Source organism: Salminus brasiliensis, chromosome 9 (genome assembly GCF_030463535.1).
Source record: "Salminus brasiliensis chromosome 9, fSalBra1.hap2, whole genome shotgun sequence".
NCBI classification, from domain to species: Eukaryota; Metazoa; Chordata; class Actinopteri; order Characiformes; family Bryconidae; genus Salminus; species Salminus brasiliensis.
In genome coordinates, this window is record NC_132886.1 from 16,428,198 (window position 1) to 16,451,207 (window position 23,010).

The 23,010-nt window shown below is 41.2% G+C and overlaps 1 protein-coding gene across 2 annotated transcripts in view; it reads right to left on the bottom strand.

The window, feature by feature from the left end:
* Positions 1-506: 506 nt before the first annotated feature.
* The window catches only part of lrch4 (leucine-rich repeats and calponin homology (CH) domain containing 4), a 42,381-nt gene continuing 19,877 nt past the window's right edge, over positions 507-23,010 (bottom strand). Inside the window, exons 2-18 of one of the 2 annotated variants that reach the window (XM_072687595.1) lie at positions 19,843-19,987; positions 18,205-18,334; positions 17,539-17,644; positions 15,974-16,220; positions 15,283-15,379; positions 14,917-15,025; positions 14,678-14,790; positions 14,283-14,341; positions 13,055-13,195; positions 12,525-12,602; positions 11,405-11,459; positions 11,153-11,216; positions 10,915-11,013; positions 9,575-9,672; positions 8,719-8,856; positions 8,355-8,432; positions 507-892 (exon numbers count right to left, since the gene is read on the bottom strand). In XM_072687595.1, the coding sequence (XP_072543696.1) occupies positions 722-892; positions 8,355-8,432; positions 8,719-8,856; positions 9,575-9,672; positions 10,915-11,013; positions 11,153-11,216; positions 11,405-11,459; positions 12,525-12,602; positions 13,055-13,195; positions 14,283-14,341; positions 14,678-14,790; positions 14,917-15,025; positions 15,283-15,379; positions 15,974-16,220; positions 17,539-17,644; positions 18,205-18,334; positions 19,843-19,987 (1,928 nt within the window). In that variant the 3' untranslated portion in view covers positions 507-721. Of the gene's footprint in view, positions 7,670-8,354; positions 8,433-8,718; positions 8,857-9,574; positions 9,673-10,914; positions 11,014-11,152; positions 11,217-11,404; positions 11,460-12,524; positions 12,603-13,054; positions 13,196-14,282; positions 14,342-14,677; positions 14,791-14,916; positions 15,026-15,282; positions 15,380-15,973; positions 16,221-17,538; positions 17,645-18,204; positions 18,335-19,842; positions 19,988-23,010 lie in introns of both variants that reach the window. The other variant, XM_072687594.1, reaches the window with a different exon arrangement.

Sequence of the window (23,010 nt, forward strand, 5' to 3'; positions counted from 1 at the left end):
ATAACAAGGCCTGTGATTACTGTTTTGTCCTCCTATATAGTTGTAATCATCCTTAAATTAAAGCTGGCATTCTGCACATTGACCAATATTTTGGAACACAACAAACGCAACAACGGAAAAACAGCATTACTGTCCATATACTTACAGGCTTCATTGTATATAAGCTCAGTGCTTACCTAGTGTTTTATCGACATGTCATTTCTGGTGTTCATGAGCTTGCATTAGCTTATCATAGCACGCTAATGACTTTTGGCTTATCTAAAGACTGCCACTACCACTCCTATGCAAGAGTAATTACCTGTGGAAAACCAATTAACTTTGCATTGTAATAGACCCTAGATTACAGACATAATTAATTTTCAATTATAAACAAGTACCAACAAAACGATTATAGCAAGACTACCTCAGCAATGAGGTTCACTAGTGTGTCAAGTAAATATTTTGCATGCATACATCATCTTGAAGTGGGGCCATTATTTGGATGGAGGGAAAAAAAGGGGACTCAATTTGTCAGGTTCACAATTACGTTTAATCATTTTCTTTGTTCAATACTTGTAGTCGGCCAAGTCGACAAATCGCACAAAGTGAACTATACATCCAAAAATCTGTACATGGACTTGTAATGGAAATATTTGGAAGCCTGATCATCATTAGCCGCTTCCCTTAGACAGATAAAAAGGTATTAGATGTCTGGGGAGTTGTTGTGTGCTTTTGTTCATTGCTATGAGTTATTGGTGTTTTGAGAGGAACAGTGCATGACAAGGCCTCCAAGCTCCTGGCGGGAGGAGCGGCGGGGGGTGGACAGCGGCAGCTCCAGCAGGGACTGGACGGTGGTCGCGACGCGGCTCAGACCTTCTTCCTCTATGATCAGCTGAGTTGGACACAGAGAGTCCTGTTGGGGTTTGGAGGACACAGCACACATGAGATTACTGCAAAAACATGCAACAGGCTCCTGTGATGAGGGAGCCAGGCTAATCCATATGAAGATGCATATACACACGACTGTGCAGAAGAAGACATCGGCATGGCTTTGCATTGAGAGGGATTTGTTTATCATTGGCAGTAGCAGCACACTACAGAGTTCTTTTCCCCTGCTCATTCAGCTCAATTGTGTGTATGGCTGTGTTCACACAGGCAGCCCAAATTCAATTTCCCGAAGCACTTGAATTCAGATTGTTTGTTTAATGAGGTCTAAATGCATGGAATACAGATTTTACATACTGAGGCTAAAACATATCATAATGCAGCTTAAAATGGTTCAAATTATTGGAGTGCGAATGTTCAACACAGATTTAAAGGACCTAGAAAACTGGAAGTTGAAGAGGCGCTACATGTGCTATCCACTTAATGCAGGGCTGCCAACATTTACAACCTTCTTGAAGGAAGATTCAGGTTGGTCCAGCCCTGAATGGACTGAGCAGAGGGGTGGGGGTGGTAACTTCTGTCTATCATGCAGTTGGCTGGCTGCCCATGGTGGGGTTAGGGTGAGGTATTGCTTCAGAAGGCTGCCATTGCTGGTCCAGAATGTGTTTAATCAGTGAAATCCAGACCAGCAGCTGTATAAAAATGTCTAGAGGTCATTTTGGATGGTAACAGGGGGTTGCTAAAAATGTGAGAGAAATGGCAAGTGTGGCGTGAGAGCATGAGATTAGAGCCAGCCGTGTAAGTGTCTTAGCCAATGGATGAGAGTTGGTAGCTCTGCTGTATACCCACTTCTCACTAAGTATAGTTTTTCTCAGCCACAATCCTACACGATCCTGCCCTTCTCAGTAACTGACTCTCATTTCTAGGTGAAAATCCTTGACTTTTCACTCACTGTTGCAAAAGAGCTCAGTAATGATCTGCATCCATTGTCATTTGCAGTGCTCTGACCGCTTGACCACTGGCTTCTTTGTATGTTTGTGTCTCAAAGCTCTGTAACCATAGTAGGATACATTTCTAGGCTGTTAAGTTACTAAAGGCGGCCTTGTAATATCAAAACATGTGCTTCACTTCGAGACATACTTGAATGGTTGATGGGATTCGGGATTACATGGTTAATTTCCAGCCATAATTATCTACTAAGGGCATTTTCACACCGGTCGTTCATGTACTCTAGTCCGAATCAGTTAAAGAGTTTAATTTTCCCATTGGTTTGGTTTCACACAGGAATAGGAAAAATCCATACAACCAAAAATGTGTCATAAAAAACACGTGGGAACGTTCTCTCTGCTTATTGGTTGGGCCTGTCTGGGACGGGAGCAAGAAAGTAAATACAGGAAGAAGGTCCTGTGTTTTAGACTAGTGCATTTTTTTCTGTGCAATTTCACATGGAGCAATGGCAGGGATGTCCTTTGTTCACGGCAGTAGTAATTACCTGGGCAATATAGCTACTAAAGCACACCTGGATGAAGGTGAGCGTCTGGGTGCGGTTACATTGGTCCACATCAAAGTGTGATTACTGTATTCACACCTGCCCAAACGAATCGCACCAAGGGTGAAAAAGAACCAGTCAGATCGGATAACTGCACCAAATAGTTCAGATGTAAAAACGCCTGAAGTTGCAGTACTAGACATTTTCACAATTTAAAAAAATTGCAGCCAGTAAAGCTGGAGCAGAAACATCTTTAGTTTAAGCATCAATAAATTAATTATGACGGTTTCATATCATAAACCCATGTTAAAATCCACAGGCTGCACAAACATAGCTATTTAAATGAATCCGACATTGCTTTATTATCAGCAACTGTATGGATGCCAAATGTTGAAAATACTGCGTATAATACAACCAGCTCTCAGACATTTTCAGAGTCATTTTCAGAGGTTCTGTGACTTCAGTTAATGTAACATTCTTCCAGGAGACTCAAAATATACTATGGTCTCCATTCAGCTAATGAAGCGATGAGTGCACTGTAGAAGACTGTTGCACCCTCAACATCACTCTGGAATTCCATTTCACAATGCGAAGACTAAGGCTCCTGAGTGGCTCAACAGTCTAAGCGCTGGCCTCATCATCAGGAGGTTGCAAGTTGTGCAGGCTGTGGCAAGACTATGTCTGGAGTCTGAGACAGAATAATTGGACCCTCCATCTCCTCCCACCATCACTCTGGCTCATCTCTTGCGTATGCGAGCCAGCATGGATGTCGATTAGCTGATGTATCAGAATTGGCAGTTCGTATTCTCCAAGTGTTTTGAGCTATCCGGTGACATTGCGGTAGTGGGAAAAGATGGGGTGGCGCTTCACGTCTTGGAAGGAGCACAGTGTGTGATGGGGGAGTCCTAGCTAGTGGGTGGGAATTGGCAGAAACTGAACAGCAAAACAAACCGCAGATTAACTCAATAATGAAATGCGCTGCTGATGACGGCGCTCTGCTTCAGATGCTACTTTTGTGTACTGTGTGAACACAGCCTTGGTGCAGCCCAGGTTCCCATTACTGGAAATGAGTCACTTTATTCAGTCACAAGATTAGTGAAGGGAGGACTAGCAAAGCAACACCAAGAGCATGCACACAAAACAGCTCCACTGAATTTCCAGTGGGGATTTCTACATGGAGATATAGCCACCTGAGCTCTTTAAACTAAGAGCCATGCATCTGTGCAGTGTGAAAGGAGAAAAAAAGAAAAAACACCACTCGGGGCTCAGAAGCTGAAGATCTTTGAACATGTTATAATAAGATTCAAACTCATGCAGCTTGCTTCTTTAAGCCAGTCATTTCAGACATTACGGATGAGTTAAACACTTACCTTCACTGTAAAGAAACGGCGGCAACAGACTTAAAAAGCTATTGACAGAAACCTGAGGGAAGGACTGTTGGCTTGAGAGAAAGGGCAGAGAGAGGCTGGAACGAACAAAGTTGCAGAAATAACACAACAGAATGCACACTGGAAGCAGCACACACAAATACAATCTTTTCTGCTTTTTTAATAATTTCTTTACAACAAAAACAAAAAAAATCTTAATCTATATAAACTTAGAATTAAGTTCATTAAATACATAAGCAGGATATAAATATTACAAAATACATCATCTTGTTTTTAACAGTTTCCTTTAAGATGGAAATTCAACTCTAAACCAGTGAGTTTGGCGCATTCGCTACACTACATTAGACGAAGTTTTGGGTGAAACATTATTGAAAAGCTCATTTCAACAATAACTGGCCCTGTGCATGTAAAGTAGGTGACAGAAACAAAGACGAAGTGGACCACATCTGCCGCCAATTCTTCACCACATGTATCCCATTAGCATATAGTCACTGTCACACAAAAAACCCTTGTATAATTTTTCTGTTTTCTTATTTGCATTTTTCCCATTTTTCAACATGTCATGATGAATGGACCAATTGAAAAGCTCCAAAATGACTTCTAAATGAATCAAATTCCTTTTACACCGACTTGCTGTTTTGAAGATACAAGGTTTTTGCATGACATGGATGATATGTGGCGTACTAATGCAAAATTCCCTATCATGAACGGCTAGCGCAGTTCACCTATAGTAGCTAATTGACTGCTGAGACGAGCTCTTCAAGTAATTTCCTTTCTTTACGCTGTAAATGTGCCATTTGAGCTGATACTTTACAGCATGATCTGCTGAATGCTCCATAAATATTTTGCATCCGTATTACACATCTTGCGTGTTTCAACAAACTCCTTTAAAATGCGTGTACGAGGGAAAACACCTCGGTGAAAAGGATTCGGCAATAATTTGGATAAGTGAAAATTAACCCATTTCTAAACACTCGGTTCCTCCTCTCACATCCCCATCCTTTCAACCCCCCTTCTGTTTGTCCTTGCCTTTCGCACGCTCTTTCTCTCCTCTCCTATGTGCCCTTATCACTCCCTCCAGATGAGCGTCTGCTCGTTAGTCAACTGTCTGCAAAGCTGCTAAATCACATTAAGTATGCAGGGAACACAAAAGCAACAGCAGCATACAGTACTGGGGGAACATGGGCGCTCACAACACATTACCAGCCTAAAAACAACACTACTGACACATTTAGAATGCGGCCAAGGAAGCTTACCAAGGTTTTAGTGGAGTGTAATTTCAACAGAGATCAATTTGAAGAAGCAATTTGCACGTTTTATTAAATTCCATGGTGCCTGGCCCATATTATATATGCATATCTAACATACTCTACAAGTCCTCAATGTACTGGACCAGCACTCTGAGATGCTCAGTGAATTTCAATCATTTATTTCCAAACCACAACAAGCAGCTCTCTCAACGTAGTAATGTTTAATTAAGTGTTAAGAGCCTCACATTTGGTCTCTACACCTCCAATAGTTGAGAGATACTCTTGCGCTACTCAGAATCCATGCTGTGAGGCCATGTTTCACCCTATACTGCTGCTCAACACAGGAATGCATAAATAAATAAACAATAACTTAATTAGTAACATGTAACAATAAGCTGGCAGGAACATACATACGAAAAGAAAACACAACGTAACACAGCTTTGAAACATTAATTCTGTACCATAAGACATAGAGATAGCTTCGAGTGCAGTTGTACAACACCACTGCCCCCTTGTGGTCACAGTCAAAAGGACAACAATGGAAAGAACCGCTAACATTTCAGTCCAGTCTCTAAACCCCAGCCAGATTTGAAGAAAGTGGGAATCAGTCGGAACTCCGTCTTTAATAACTATGTACACATTGCTCTAAAAAGACGTATGGCTATTGCATTAACAGGGAATGGGCCCAGGTAGCCTGGAGTGGACAGCTCGTAAAAGACGTTGGTTTTAGTCAGACGTTGGAGGCACTTACATTTGCGAGAACTGAGAGGAGAAAGTGGCTGAAACTTTAAAGCCCTTTAAACAAGATGTGCGGAGGTTTTACTATCTGCGCCAGTATATTACAGGGGCTGAGACAGCAAAAGCAGCCTTTATAAAAGATACTCTTTCCTAGGGACACGTACAAAATACCACGCCATCCTGAAAGAGTCACTGTGTTGTACGCTAAGGCAAAGCGGTGGAGAAGCCCTTTGGGAACTGGACACTAAGAACAAGACATTGTTTTAAAAGTGAGCGCTCATTCTCAGATTTGATATACCTATAAAGTTCACCCCGACCCGATAAACTGTGTGTTTACTGGATGGTTCTGTTGGTGCTTTTAGTGTCTTTAAAACTAGAATGGGATCCCAGAAAGTCTGTGAACTTCATTCTTAAAAATGAAGGTGCTGAAAAGGTGCTCTTAGGAGTGATACTGTAAAACCACTTTATTCATTTTAGAACTTTTTAATAACCGAAAATGTGTGACAAACCTTTTAAATGTGTAAAGAACCTCAATGCAGACTCAGAGTCCAGAGCAGGTAATTTGGTAATTTCCCAGCTCATACATATGTAATTTCACTCTTTAGTTAAGTCACAGGTTTGGCATGTGTGTTTGAGCAGAGAAAGCTTCAAGCTGTACTGGTTATCAGCCCTACAGGACGGGAATTAAAGACCCCTATTCTACACCTATGAAAGGTTTACCTAGAAACATGCATCCAAGTGAAGAACCATCAAGGACCCTTTACTGTCAAAGGTTTATGAACTATTTATACATGTGCAGGATGTGTAAACTTTTTAAAAGACCTTCTACATATATACAAGGTTCTATACACTCTTAACAGTCAAGGATCCTTGGTTCCATGGTTGAGTTTCTAGGAAAAGTTATATAGTTATAGAACAGGGGACATCAGTACGAGTGCCGTAGAGCCGATTTTCCAACCTTGCTTCTTCAGAGTTAAACAGGCTGTTTTTGTTACCGTGACGGATATAAGATACAGGAGTTCTGCTCTGACTGGCCGCTCTGAATTGTGCCTGTGAGTGGGTGGGGCTAAAATAAACTTTGGTAGGCTAGATGGGCGGAGACATGTACATGAGCCTTTTCGCGCTACATAAGAGAAACGGTGGTTTTAAAATTGGCTGTTTTTACACTTTTGCGGTAGTTACTTTGATGCTCTCACAGGTGTTGGCATAGTACTATAAAGTCCTTTGTTGAAACGTGGCTCTTCTATTTCATGCTCCGAAGAACCCTTTCTGGCACCATTATTTTTAAGAGTATAACATGAATAGTCACTCTGCAGCAGGTTCTGTAACTGTATTCTCCATTTTTTATATACACAACTCTAGTAAGACAGAGACAGTATGGATCAGTCACTGCGTATTGCGCGCCGAAGCACTGCAGTTTATAGAGTGTAACAGTACAGTATTGGCTTTAAGTGTGCACACTGTGCCATTGCCAGGCTGTTTGGATGGCAGTGCATTTAGATTTGCATCTCCATCCTACTCTGTCCTGCAGTGAGCAGCAATATGCCTCGCCTATCAGTCCATGCCAACTCTGTGGAAGTGCACTGCTGGGAAGCTTTGCTAATATGTGTGAACGCAACACACACTGGTTAGGACATAGGACCTGATGCATACTCTTGTGTAGGCACACACTTGCGCACGCACGCACCCACACACACAAAACACGCAGTCTATGCAGTTAGGTGGTGGTAGAGCAGGTAGAGCAGGGCCATGGCGAGGCAGTAGAAGAGCAGGAAGCCGGTGGGAACGATGGAGAAGGGAGAGAGAGGGGGAGAGAGCGCGGCGTTCTTCTCCTTCAGCTCCTCCTCTCCTCCTCCTCCTATCGCCAACAGAGCCTCCACACAGCGCTGCACTGCGCGCAGCTTACTGCATAGGACATCAGATGCTAAACACACCTCCGCCTAAAAGAGCGAGAGAGAGGGGTTGGGGCAGAGAAAAAAAGAGAGAGAAATAGAGACAGAAAGGAAAAAAACAGAGAAAGACGGATGGAAAAAAAGAGAAAGAGATATTCGACAAAGAAACGAGAAATGAGGGGGGGACACACAAACAGAACAAAGAAATAAGAGAGAGAACAAGAAGAACAGAATAAGAAACGAAGAGAAAAAAAAAGAGACAAAAGAAAAAGAAAATGAGAATGTTGGAAAAGAGAAAGTGAGGGCGGGGGGTGAGGAAGAGGAAGAGGGAGGATTGTAAAGGAGATGGCAGAGAGAAGGAGCAACAAGGGTCGAAAGAGCGTAAAAAGAAACAGAATGAGCGAATCAGAAACATAAAAATAGAGAAAAATGAAAAAGCAAGAAAAGAAGGAGTTGTGAAAGAAAGTTGGGGAAGATAGAAGTGAAAGAGAAAAAGAGAGTGTGAAGAAGATGGGATGGTTTGGCGAAATGGAGGATAAAGTCATGAAGAAGCAGAGAAAGAGGAAGAGCAACAAGGGTTGAATGAGCGTAAAGCACAACGCATCAAAGACAATGAGTGCAAAAATGCAAACGCTACGAGCCTCTTATTAACAAGCCACACTAAGCACAACACAGCAAAGTGACACGAATTCAGACAGTCAGAGCCGGGCAGGAAGACGGGAAGTTCTCTTACCTCGGGAACACCCAACTTGCGGCAGGCAGCAATGAAGTTTTCAACATTGAGACGACACTTGGCAGCGCTCAATTTAGGCTGGGAGGAGAGGAGGGGGAAAAAAGTACTTTGATATGATTTAGTTCCTTTTAAAAATACACTGAATAAAGAAAAGCTACTGGAGGAACTATTTACACTGAAGCAGAACATGAACATAAAGAAAACCTGCAAAATTGTGATTACACCTGATCACAATCACTGCATTCCAAAAGCAGCCCAGCTGCATCTTTACACATCAACACAGTTTTACAGTAGTTACTGGACAATCCATTAACAACGCAATGGTAAGGTGTAAAGAGAGAGATTTCAGTTGCTGTAAACTCACCACTGCTGGGGAAGGAATGTGAATGATTGACACAGATCGAGGGCGTACGTGATTGGCAAGCTGGCAGAGGACTGTGCCGTTAGACAAAGCTTCTCCTAGGTCTTCAGGAAGAGTAATCTTCAGACGAGACTCTAGAGACTAAGAGAGCGAGAGAGAGAGAGACAGACAGACCCAGTTAGCTGAGAATATGCATGTACACTATATGGACAAAAGTTTTGGGACACCTGCTGATTCATTGTTTCTTTTGAAATGAAGGGTATTAAAAGAGATAATCCTGCTTTTGTCGGAGTAACTGTCTCTACTGTGCAGGGAAGGCTTTCTATTAGATTCTGGAGAATTGCTGGATGATCTCCACCCCACCTCATCCCCAACTCATACCTACCGAAAGTATTAAATGGAGCACAATCATTCCAGAGAGCACAGTCGCACAGCTCCACAGCTCAATGTTTGGGTTCGTTACACCTCTCTAGCCCTCTGGCATGGTGCCAGTAGAATCATGTTTATCTGCTCCAAAGAGTCCTATTCCTATTGGCACTAGACAAGCTGTGTGTGTGCATCTATGTCAGCAATGGGTGCAACTTAAAGTAGCTTAATGCATTCATTAGAAGGGGTGTCCACAAACATGGACATATAATCCATTAATCTTCTATTTATTGTGACAACTAATCAAATAATCTGCCAATTAATCACTACGCAATGACTGTGCTGTAGAGGCTTTATAATAAAAACTCCTACAAAGTAAAAGTTAGTGTGAATGGGAGAGGTGCTGCTAACTCAGCCTGTCAGTAGGACAGATACAGCAGGAAGGTAGGAAAAATGTAGAGTTATGAGGAGATCTCACTGAAGTGATCTTTACCTTGCGTAATTGAGATACCTCTGCTTTCTCCTCTCGTGGTGATTTGAGCATAGAGCGAGACTCACTTCGACCTGACTCAGCCAAACACTGCACTGAGCCTAAGACAAAAAAACACACCCACGCACACACACACACACAGAATATACATAAACATCAATAGTCTTAGAATAATTTTACACTAATGAACAAATAACAAAGAAATGCATGCGAAGATGGACACTGGTAGAACAAGAATGATAGCACAATGAGTACAAAGCCTGCAATCTGATTGGTTAAGAGACACTCTAGATGTTCAATATTGCCTAGTAACGGCACTCTTCAAAGTAATGGCTCTTCAATTATTACTCCGCCATATACACACGTAACCAAGCACTGACGCCAGCATTTACAAGACAAAAACACCATCCATAAAGCAAAGACATTATAATTACTTCATAAAATCGATTGGCTTTGAAACATTTGACTCGGTTTAAATTTGGAAGATGAAGCTTTTAATGACCAGCCTGATACTATTAATCAAGACTTAATGCTGGAGAGTTCACGCTGTTACTCGCACCACTTCCCAAACTTCACACAAGTACACTAAACACAGACACTGTGGGTTTAAAACAGCAATACTCATTAGAAGTGTTGCTAGGTAGGTAGGTAGGTATGGTAAACTGTGTGGCTTGAGACACGACATTAAATCAGCCAATCAGAGTGAGCATGATCTGCTGCTCCATTTCAGGTAGAACGGATCATTTGAGGACAGAGCGGGCGAATACTTACAAAGTTCAGCCTTACATAAAAATAATCTCTTTATATTGAACAGCTTTGGCAGGGTGCGGCAGGGTGTGTAGCCATGGGATTAATGTTTTGGCAGTTGCCTGTAACCTTGATGTTTGGGGAATTATGATCTGAAGGGCACAGTCTGATGCTGTATTAGCAGTGGGGTGACTGATAGAATGGAACTATTTTACCTCACAGAATTGCTTTGATAAAATCTGTAAGCAAATCGGTTTTCTGTCCTCGATATCTTTATCTAACAAGAAACAGTGATAAGTGTGTTGTTGCGATTATACCATATTTCAGTTGAGGTTCATGCTATATTGTGAGACACCAAGATCTCAGATTATAACACTCCCAGTTCTGAATCAATTTTTCATATCCCAGTGCCAAGATAGAGCAACAGACGTAGTGCATAGCAGCTAAAATTGTAAACATTATTTATAGATACTAAATACATATTGCACTGAATATAGGGTACACATGTTTGACTGTACATTTATTTAAATACACCTGTATTTTGCTCATAACTAAGCTGCATGTGTGTGTGCATGTGTGTGCATGCGCGAGTGTACCGGAAGGCTTGACGTTGCAGCGTGAAGAGGTACGGAAGAGAAAGCTGTTGGGTTTGGGAGTAGAGCCGGTGGGGGAGCAGGGTTTATTGGAGGGCACATCTGAAAGCAAATACAGAAATATCAGAATATCAGAAAAACAACATTATCAACATCAGAACTGAGAGAAAGTGTAAGCTCAGCAACAGGGTGAATGATCTCTGACTGAAAACGTGTATGGAAACAGTACAGCACTTCCTACCGGTTCGGCTTGTTGAGCGCTGGAGAGATACCGCGTGATATGTGGAGCTCATTTGATCCGCACTCTGCAACAAGCATACAGAATAAATTCAATAAGCAGATATGAAGAACTAAATGAATGACATCTATTTGTAGTAGAAGTAACCTCTGTTTAACTTCTTTAACATTGTCTCTCTTGCCCATTTTGATGTTTATAAAGACTGAGAGAGAAAGAGTGAGAGACAGATACAGACACAAGGAGAGAGATACTGACCGCACATCTCTGGCGAAGTCCATTAACAGAGCTGTTGCTGTCTGTAGATTCACCACTAGAGGGAGGCAAAGACAATCTGAATGTTAAACAAGCCCCAGAGATGCACCGTATGACCACATGTTTGTTTGCTTTTAATGAATGCATTCAGCAACTTTAAGTTGCACCCGTTGCTGACACAGATGTGCAAGTGCACACAAACATAGCTTGTCTGGTCTTTGTAGAAAGTACCAACAATAGAATAGAAGCAGATGACCCTACTGGCACCATGTCTAATGCCGGGCATGGACTAGAGGGATATAAAGCATATGTTCTCCATTCAATACTTTTGGACTGACCTCACTAATGCTTTTGTCACTGAATGCAATCAAATCCCCACAGCAATGCACCAAAATCTTTTAGAAAGTCTTTCCTGGACAGAAACTCTTTTTAATACCCATGATTTCGTAAGAAACAATGAATGAACTTGTGTCCCAATACTTTTGTCCATATAGTGTATCTACCAAATGCATCGCCCAAATACTTCTAATCATCATAGGCCAGGATTAAGCTTAGACCAGGACTAGGCTTAATAACTGCTTGGGAATTGAAACATATGTCTGAAGGTTGTAAAGATCTCATGTTTCTTCTGAAATCAAGTGTGCTTTACATGTTGAAACACTGCTGTGAGGATCTTGCTGCATTCGGTGCAGTAGTGAGGTCAGATTCTGATGTTAGTTGCAAAGGTACTGGATGGCGCTTCAAAGAAGGCAGTTCCACTGCTCCTCAGACCAGTATTAATGTGTGGCTGCTCCATGGTGTCTCGTTCTATTGTCAATGCTTTTATATGGAGATTATACAAACTGGGTGTCCACAACTGAAGGCCTATGTCCTTAAAATAGATAGATTTAGTTATTAGACATATGGCGTTTGTAGTGGATTTACAAGGAAGCACATTTTCTGTCATTTAAACCCGATAGAAGGGTGTGTCTTGTCGATCACGTGGCCCAGGTTTCCATGGTTGTCATGCTACCAAAGGCTGGGGTGAAACTGATGCCTTGCATACTGAAACAGAGGCTTGCGCACTCTCAGCGTCAACCACAGAACACAACGCAGGCCTCAGCTCTGAGCTCTCAGTTCTTACCCTGAGACACTTCCTGTTCCTGCCTGTTTGGCTGTCGCCACCGGGTGACTTCCTGTTTTCACCACCGTCTTCTGCAAACTGGAACAGAGAAACACACTGTCAAAAATCATAGAACTATCTGAACAAGACAACAAGAAGACTGATAGAAGAATGCAGAGTTAGGAGCGACACCTTACCCTACTATTAGAAACACTACAGACTACAGACACACTCATGGTTCTGCTGCTTTCCTTTGGTTCCATTACCCATGATTCTGTTCAATATGTTGCAACCAGCTAATGAAGTAACACTGTGAGTCATCAAATATCAATGGTTTCCTGTAGAGCTGAATAAGGTGTTCTGCAGTGTACTTCACATAGTTACTGATGCATTAATCAAATGCAGGATTTTTTTTTTTGTCCTCTGCAGCAATCAGTCTCACGCTTCCTTGTCCCAGGTTTCCCTTGTGTTGTGAATGTATCCGTTTTAAATTCCACTTATGCATTTTAACTCCCTGTAATCCTATCAGCCCTACTTGGCCCTGTACTCACGCGCTGTCCCTGGCCCGATCTTTCTGCTGCTGCTGCGCCCGCTCTCTCTCCTGCCACAGTTGCAGCGTCCCGGGCCTTCTCTTCTCCTCCAGCGTGGGACTGGATGGAGAGCCTTCTGCTGAGTCACTGCCCACACTTTTCCTGCAGAGACAGAGAGACATACTGTTAGGAGAAGGGCAGTACACTCCTTTGGTCAGGCAGTATGTTCAGAAATATCACAGTTTAGGTGACAGCAGATACTAGGTACTCAAAAGAGACCATAAGTGAGCATACTGAAATATATTATCATTAAAGCTTTCAAATATGTTTGGTCACACAGGAAAGTGGGCAACTGTGGTTAAGACGAACCAGACTTTCTTAAAAAGGACTTCAGAGCAGGTCTATACAGAATTCAATATACAGTATTTTTAAAGTGCTTTGGTGGTTCAGCCATTCACTTAAAATAGGCAGAGGAGAGCTGCTCTCCCCTGAAGAATTCAAGTCATTCACTCAGCATATCTAAGCAGTTTGTGGCAAGCATTTAGACTCTGTATATCTGGACATTTATCTTTTACTTTTTGTCTTTGCCCTTCCACTGATTTTTAACATGGATCGAAGTGATTAATTCTGCATCTGTACTGTAGCTATAATTCTGAGATTTTCATGCCCTTTTGGAGCTCAGTTCAGACTCAGTCAGAGCATTGGTCATGTATTAAGCAAATTTGATTAATAGGATGCACAACCTATGCATTTACCACAACACAAAACTCAAAGAAAAAAGAAAGTCTGAAGCAGAGATTAAACAGTAAGAGTGTGCCTCCATGGTTGCCAGTGTAAGTTCTTGCTGGACATAGACAGTCCTTACTGAACTGAAGTGGTGATTGCAGTTATGCAGCCAGGGACTCTAAGATGAAACTTAACTAAATGAGGGAAGAAAAAAAAAAATCCCACTGTTGACTTTTCCCAGATCTGTAAACACACACTGAGGGGCTGACCTTGTCAAACACAAGAGGGAAAACAGGAGGGGGGCGGGGATAAAAGAAGATAGGATAGGAAGACAGGAAATGGCAGGAATCCATTTTCTCTAATTAAAAGTTTTTGCAAGTAAACTCCATATAATACAATGCAATTATTTGAAAAGATTCATGTAATTGAACAAACCAAAAGCATGATTATCCTTCCCACACACCGGATATTACTCATGATGATGAGGTCGTGTTGTCATGGCTGTGTGTACATGGAGATTTACCTGCTGCCTACAGAGTCTGGGCTCTGGGAGGGTGTGGTCCTGCGGCTTTCTGCCTTCTCCTGAAAGACACAAACACAAACATACTGTAGTGATATGCAGTGAAAATGGACATTTAACCATTTTTTTCCCATTAAAATAACCACATTTGTAGTAATTAGTGCATAAACATAAGAGAAACTATACAATATTGTCATAAAAAAAACATTAGCATTACGATATACAGGTCTTTCAAGTATTTGAATACTAAGATATGTTCAGATTGCAAATACCATACTAATTCAAATTATGTAGATAGTATGCAACAGATAGAAGAATAAATATTTCATAGACTTATTAGAAAGGCTTCAACACAATGCAAATGTTGTGAGATTAGTAATTTTAGATGTCCTCCTGACCTGTGGGGGTGATGTTTGTGGAGGACTGGGAGGTTCTGGCTTGCAGCTCTCCTCTTCCTCTTCTGTTACGCTGTTGTCAATAAAGTCCACCTGCTCCAAATCTCCATTCACCACTGAAAGAGAGGAAGAGAGAGAGGAAGAGATCCAACAGAAAGAGCAGGGTTTCTATAGACACTTTCAGCTAATATGTAGCTCAACAAAATTGATGCACTTTTCGATGTGTGTGAGATGGCCAATACCTTTGGGGGTATTCAGCAGGGTATCTCGCTCCTCTTCTTCCTGTAGATTTGTGTGCTCACGAGAGATTTCAGCCAGCCGCAGAGATCGCTCTGAGAAGTCATCAGCAGACTGGAGGGAAAGACATGAACATGTGCACACACTCAGAGCCAGAGCATTCATTAAAAATCAGCCTGAACTCGATCCAATACCCGATATCTTTCCAGGCCAATAGGACTGGACTGACATTTAACACAAAACTCAGACTTAACTACAGCCTAAACTACATTCAAACCCATATGTAATGTATAAAACAATGACTTACATATGGGTTATATATAAAAAGCAAAGCATGACCATGGTGCAATGGCCATTCTTATTGTTCCTACCTCATTTCCTGACCATCTCTTGCTGCCACTGTCCACGCTGTTAAAGCCAGAGTCAAGACCACCATAAGGACCAGGGAACAGCTCCTGATCGGAAAGACTGGAGACACAAAAACAGGGATCTGGTTCAGTGCCCCTCTGGACACATTCTCATACTGATATTCTTCCCAATTTCTCAAGGCTGGTTCAGGAGCACTCGTTCAGCCTTGTTCTGCGCTCTCTCAGTTCAGCAGTTTCATTTATTAATGAAGACTCTAATAAGCACCAGAACCCCCAAAATGCATCTACATTAAATACATGCACTCACTAAATTAAATAAATTAAAACTAGGAATTTGATTTGATACACATAACTGGTTTCTCATCAGAATGTAAAAAAAAACTTTTTTAATGATGTGATCCTCAAGATTTAAAATCTCCACAATTTCCAAGAACACTTAGGAATGCATCCCAACTCAGAAGCCTGATTATGACTCAAAACCCCAAGTATAACTGCAGCATTAGAATACTTATTCAATGATGCCAACAGGGGGAAATGCACCACCTGCTACAATCACTCTCTCTCTTACTCCACCAGACATTCTTCAGTTAACGAAACGCAAATGAAACAGACATTTTCCAGCACTATCACTCCCACCAAATTTCTTTCATTCTCACATCTGTTGTCTCCCCCTCCTCCCGTCCCTCTATCCTACCAACTGTTGAAGCCGCTTGGCCGCAGAGCTCTCTCCAGCTGGTCCTGACTCCTCTTGCATGCCTCCATGTTCAGGTACTTGAAGATGTGGAACTTCCCTTTGGAGCATATCTGGGCTGGAGGCATCTGTAGAGGGTTGTTGTCCAGAATGATCGTCTGCAAGTGTCGCAGGTGCCGATAGCACACGGGAACATGGGAAATGCGGTTGCATGATACGTCTAGGCGTACAAGCGGCAACTCTGACAATTCTGTACAGAGGTGAACAAATGAGACCATTATTTGTAAAGTGACAGTTTGGTGGAAGGAATATTACATTATGTCATCATTATCAACTGCATGTGTTTTAAAAAGACCAAATCTAGAGCCTTTACACAACTGACGGTGTACTAACAGCCTAGAATACACTGTAACAAGTAGCTGACTGAACTGGAGGTCAGCCTTTTATGCTATTGTTATATTTTTCCTCTGCTTCCTCCCTAAATATCTTAAAATGTTGAATAAAAACAAGGCACTGCTGGCTGCTGCATTTCATCTAGTACAACTTTTGCAATACTGAAAAACAGAATTTTACATGTCTTCAGGTACCGTATTGAAAGATTTGTGCCTTGACATTATTTAAAGTGTTTGTATGAGCCCACTAGGGTTGCAACAGTATACCAATGTTAAACATAACTAAACATTGTTAGGTATAACCAGGTGTGAAAATGAATGATTATGATATCATGCACATTTGCTTAATACTGGTACTGAAAAGAAAAATATAAAATTCCATCAATTTCTTACTGTAATGAATAAGAACAAGCATGCAGACACACAGACAATACACAATGCATGGTAAGCTATAGACAAGGCGCCCACACAATGGACAATGATTGACGAAGTTCCACCGGGAAAACCTTAAACTGTAAACTCTTAGCAAGTCAAGTTTGAATTAGCATGGAATTGTGGGAAATGTAGTGGATTTAGTAGTGTCACTAAGGTAATGGTAGTTTTTTTATGTCTCTCCCCTGTCCCCCTCCTTCTCTCTATCACTGCAGTGCGTGGAAAGAACGACTTGCATACTTTCAGTTATCTTTCCTCACTTAATTCAGTCTCACTGTTGTGTTTTCAGTAAAAAACAAGTATTTTACAGATATTCTGCCTTTTTCATCTGAGCGTTTACATTTTACGGATTAATTAATTACTGACCATACTGTGAAGACCACCTCAGAGGGGACTATACAACACTAGAGGGAACAGACTGTATCTATCTATTTGAAAGAATGAAAGGAAATCTAGGTGAGCATTATACATTTGGGCTTTTTGGGGTTTTTGTTGGACCCCCTCCCTGTGAGGTCCAACCCATGATGTGAGCCAAACCGTAAATTTTGTGTACCATTAACTCACAGTAAAAAATACTGCTCTGAAGACTTGATAAAAACAATTGGGAGCCCAGTCCCATCAGTAGCATTGCCCTTAGGCATTGGCAGGTACAGTGAAACAGCTTGCAGACTGTTGTCTAGCTTCAAGTCCCCATAGAGACAGGCCTTTGGTGTGTGTATGTGTGCGAAAAAGTGATGATCTAACCCTCTGGCAGCGTGGTGAGCTGGTTTCTCCTCAAGTTCAAATCCCGTAAATACTCCAGCTGACCCAGCTCCACTGGCAAACACTGCAGCTCATTACAGCTCACATCCTGCAGACAAAGAAAAAGAGAAGATACTGCCTGTAGAAACCAGCATTCACAGCTGTTTCCATCCCATTTAACCTACAGTGGTCACAGATGTACCAGAAATCAAAAAGGCAAAGTGCATTTTAGCATTCATTGGTCACTTATATGAATATGTTTTATAAGTTTTTTCAAAATTGAAACAAATGCATAAAAGCAGATGCAAAAAGCTTTATTTTATACAGACTGTAACGTGAATGCAAATGTAATGTTTCCTATGTAATTTAATGAGTAACTTCGGAGGTAAATAAAATATGTGATTAGCTAAAGAAAGAAACAAAAAGTGACACAAATATACACACACACACACACACACACATATATATATATATATATATATATATATATATATATATATATATATATATATATATATATATATATATATATATATGTGTGTGTGTGTGTGTGTGTGTGTGTGTGTGTGTGTGTGTGTGTATATAAAATAGAAAGCAAGTGAGAGGAAGAGGGAGAGTGGGAGAGAGTGAGGGAGAGAAAGCTGACACAGTGGTGCGAGTTGTACGTACCAGTTGTCGGAGATGTGTCAGAGTGTGTATGGAAGCGGGCAAGACTGATAACTTGTTGTTGCTGACGATAAGGACTCGTAGCAGAGGGAGCTGACATACTGACTGAGGCAAGCTGGACAGCTGATTTCGACTGCAAAAAAACATATATATATACACACACACACACCATCTTACAAATCAGTTCAAGTTAACATTAAAGCACAGTATAAATCAGGATAAATCTTTAAATTTAAGGCAACACAAAAGAACACAATAGAAGTTCATAGCCATTACAATAGCACCAATTTCTTCATCTAAACTGTAAATGTTTGTCTGTCCATCATCAAATGTACTCAGTCAGCTAAGATGCTTCTCTGCTTTTGCACTGGAGCTTTGAGGCTCATTCAGACAGCAAGAATTCAATGCTAATAGTGTATACTCAATGTGCATTATGCTCAAACTGCATGCCTAAAACTTCACACATGCCTCAAGCTACACAAGAGTTGTCAAATAATCTCAAACAGACTTGCTTATGTGGTTTCTCAAACTGCACGACAAACGGTTGAGTATAAAATTGCAAAAGTAAACAGTATATTCATCACCGGCTTCATTCAGCCTAAACAGTGTCTGTTCTGCTGTCTGCCTCTGTACATGCACGTCTATTACTTGCTAGCTATAGTAGATCCATAGCTAGCTATAGTCGAACATGTCAGAACAAGGCTTTTCATTTGGGCTTACGGGTGGTCACCTGTTACCCGATCATTTGTAACAATCTTAGGAATAAAGCTAAGGCTTCCACAAAATATCTGTATATAAAGATAATGGTAACTCTTTATTTTAAGGTACACAAATTATGGGGTTTATTAAACTCTTGCTCTTTTTGTTTAATGAAGCCAAATTATACATTTCTAAACAATTTATTCATTATACATTAAGCTTTATTCATTATGACCTTTCGTAAACTGGAGGTCTGTAATGTCAAAAGCACCCAAATTTGCATTATCAGTTGTAATAATGCACAATAAACACCCTATTACCACCCTGTTATGCATATTATTGAGTATGAATTATTAGTATTAGTACTTAAATGTACATGTAATGAGTATGCGATTTGCAACACTTTGGTTAATGTGACAGGTTTATAGTTTCATGCATGTTTCCCCACTAGGACCCTATTTACATCTGGTCACTTCATGTGGCAAGTATCTGTATTCTAACCAGATCAGATTTTGGCCACGTTCATTTATAGTTGGTAATCAAATGCGTCTCCACTTATTCATACTGAAATTTGATTGCTTTGTTGCACAAAATATGCAAATCTACATTGCATGCTAATTATCACTGGTGTTTCGGTTGTACTGGGAGGAGTTCTGGTTGCGGAATGTGGCTCGGAAAGACAGATGCCTTTAACGTGGCTAAACTGTGTCTCAGACCACCTCTAAAGAATGTTTCACGTTCTTGTGAGATTCTACCCACCACTAAGTAATCAATCAGAAATGGATCAGAAAATTTAGTGTCCATACATGGTACTTTGGTTTTAAAATCTATGACTATCACAACCCTGTGATCAATAACGCAGTGCTCCAACCTTTATAGCGCATGGGTGATAATGATAGAGGTAGGTAGGTAAGGCCTTGCTGTCTGTGTGCAGCTTCGTACCTGAGGTTGAGGTAGGTGAGGGCCTGTAGATGACACAGCGAGGAGGGCAGAGAGCGCACACAGTTGTGGTAGATGCTGAGTGTCTCCAGAGAGATGAACTGGCACAACTCCTCTGGCAGCTCACACAGACGGTTCTTCGTCAAGTCTGGGGGGGACAGTGGATACAATTTGATTTGGCAAATAATAAGTGGTAAAACTGTAATTAAAGCAGCATTATGGGAGAACTGGTAGTTCTTGTTCCTGCAGAAGTGCAATTCATGCTTTGAGCCACCCGTAAGGGACATGTGCATTTTATAAGCTGAGAGATCCAAAACTGTCACTGAAAGCGAAAGAATCATGTGGACTGAGACTGTAGAGTAATATTACAGGATGTTACAGGACTATGATTTGGGTTGTGCAGCAATATACAACTCTCATAAGCATTGTCTGGTCGCTTTACCAAAGTTACATTGTGCAGCTAGCAGCGTGTTTAGCCCAGAGTAGCAATGACAGATATGCTATTCTCCCTATTACAGGAGTGTGGAGCATCAACATGATTTTGCAGCTGTTGTTTTAAGGTACAAACGCTGCATAATGTTGCTTTAATATTGCTATTATTAGATCATATCATGCAATCATGTGCAAAATATAGACAGCTATATGACATTGTGAGCATAGGTATTTATGTATGCTGCTGTAGCAATAATTTTAAGAGAGATAGATAGATAGACACACACCCACACACACACACGTCAAAACTATTGTGCGGCTCAAACTAGTGGTCTGGCCATTATGAGATCTCCTCATTGACTGACGACAGTTAAACAAATATAGGCACGGAAATCAGTGGAAAACAATTGCACACTTATTGTTTAACACCACGGCACAAGTTCTTCTCATTCTCAGTGCTGGAGATGTTTTGGATTTCGTGTGCAATCAAGAGTTCACTGGCAGGAAACATGAAATGAATGAAAAGTGAAAACACTCCCTAGACACGAACAAAGACTTTTTCAGGGATTTGAAAGGAAACGAAAGTTGACTCTTCGCTGCTATTTTCATTTTTGATGGGACAAAGTTGCCAGAGCTGCCATAAATAGCTCTCTTTGTCTGTTTATCAATGCAAACTCTCAGTTTCCTGCATGTTTTCCTCCTATATGGAAAACATGCTCTGGCTCTTCTTCCTTGTGCCAAACGGAGCAGCAATATGATCTCTCCTTATTTCTCACACTTCCTCTCTTTCAGGACTCGCACTCCTTTGCATGCTCTATTACTCCTCTGGTGCTGTTTCTGTTTCTCAAGTTTCTCACAGGCTCGCTCCCACATGCATGCGTGTGCACACACACACACACACACACGCACACTTTTTTTCTCTGTGCCTCTGGTCATAGGGTCATGGTGTATTTATGGAGAAGAGCGGATGTTAATTACAAGGCCTGAGCAAGCGCAGGACTCTCCACAATCATTACCCCTGTGTGTGTATGTGTGTGTGTGTGTGTGTGTGTGTGTGTGTGTGTGTGTGTGTGTGTGTGTGAGAGAGAGAGAGAGAGAGAGAGAGACTGTGTGTGTTTCTGTGTGAATTCAGGAAAGTAAAGCCATGAGAGTACAGCTCATGGGTAACCATCGCTAGCATGGCAGAGACAGTGATCACGAAACAATAGGTAAAACAAAGTGTGTGTGTATGCATGTGTCCTTGCTCTCCTTTCCCTAGACTCTCACTTCACATCTTTTGTTCAGCTGTTTAATTTGGCAAGGAAGTGCTTCCCTCCTGACACACACACACACACACACACACACACACACACACACACACACACACACACACACACACACACAATTCCATAAGGGCCTACGGATTCCCGAGAGTAAAACAAATCTCCCCTCAGCTCTGCTGCACTTTGTACCCATAGCACCCAAACATGGCAGAGATTACAGCAGAGCTTTAAGAGGGCTTCAGAGCCAAGCAGCAGTCCCAACACAAGCCACACAACAAACCAAAGAACTCTTTTTATACATGTGCGACCATATATCTGCTTGAACAACATATCCAACACATACACCCTAAGCAAAAAGGTTCTACATAGCACTGGAAAAGACTTCTCTGACTTAAATATAGTGGAATCAGTTTCTACACGAAGCTTTCCTTGTGCTTCAAATAGCAGTTAATCAGAGAAGGAAGCGTTAAAGCATTCAAATGGTTCTTTGAGTTGTCATATTTATATATAGAAATACTGCTTTTACTAAAATCCTTGAAAAATCTTTGAAGAACCCACTTTTAAGGGTGTTTGTCCTAAATAAACACACTAGCGGTTAAAAGTTTTAGAGCTTTTTACCTATTTTTACCTATTCAGTTTTTATTGTCATTAAAGCCCTTCAAGTCCAGTGAAAAACCTGAAATGGTACAAAGTCCAGTAGCCTCAAATGATACCAATGTAAGCAGTAAACATCGAGGGCTTCTGAGGGGTACAAAATAACTAAAAACTAAAAAAGATAAATGTTAATGGGAAAAAAGTTATTATATTATAAGTCATTATACCTCTTAAAGGTGGAGCTTGGTCCTTTAAAGAAATTACAAATGAAGCCAGGGTGTCATGAGAACAACTTCTAACACCATCAGAAGGCTCTTGGAAACGAGAAAACGAGGTCTGACAGACTCAAATCAGCAACAGCATCACAAGACTTGTGTGATGGGCAGCTCACATGACAACACCTTATAGGAAAGCTTAACACTGGACTAAGTCTCAGTTTCAACTGTGAACACCTAGAGCTGCAGGTTTGACAGGTGGAGTGGCACTAGGAAAAGTATTGCTAACAGCAAAACAACCCAAAAACAAACAAACAAACAAATAAACAAACAGGCTTATCTGGGCTGTGCAACTTTGCTAATGGGGGTGTTCTAAATGTTCTGACTGGCAGTGTCTAGATCATACAGGACCACTGGTTTGTTTCTCAATCTAATCCAGATTAGCTGCATCTGTAGCAAATGGTGGATTACCACTACTGTTCATCAGGGCAGGGCAATATGGCGATATTTTATTGCGTCATGATAAAATTGCATTAATAAACACTGATCAGCTGCAAGTTTAATCACCATCAGTGTAATTAGACTGGTTTAATTAGATCAAGTGCAGTGGACGTTGAAGAAAAGTATGAACAGTAGTTTTTAAGAATCTGTCGATACTGATGTATTTT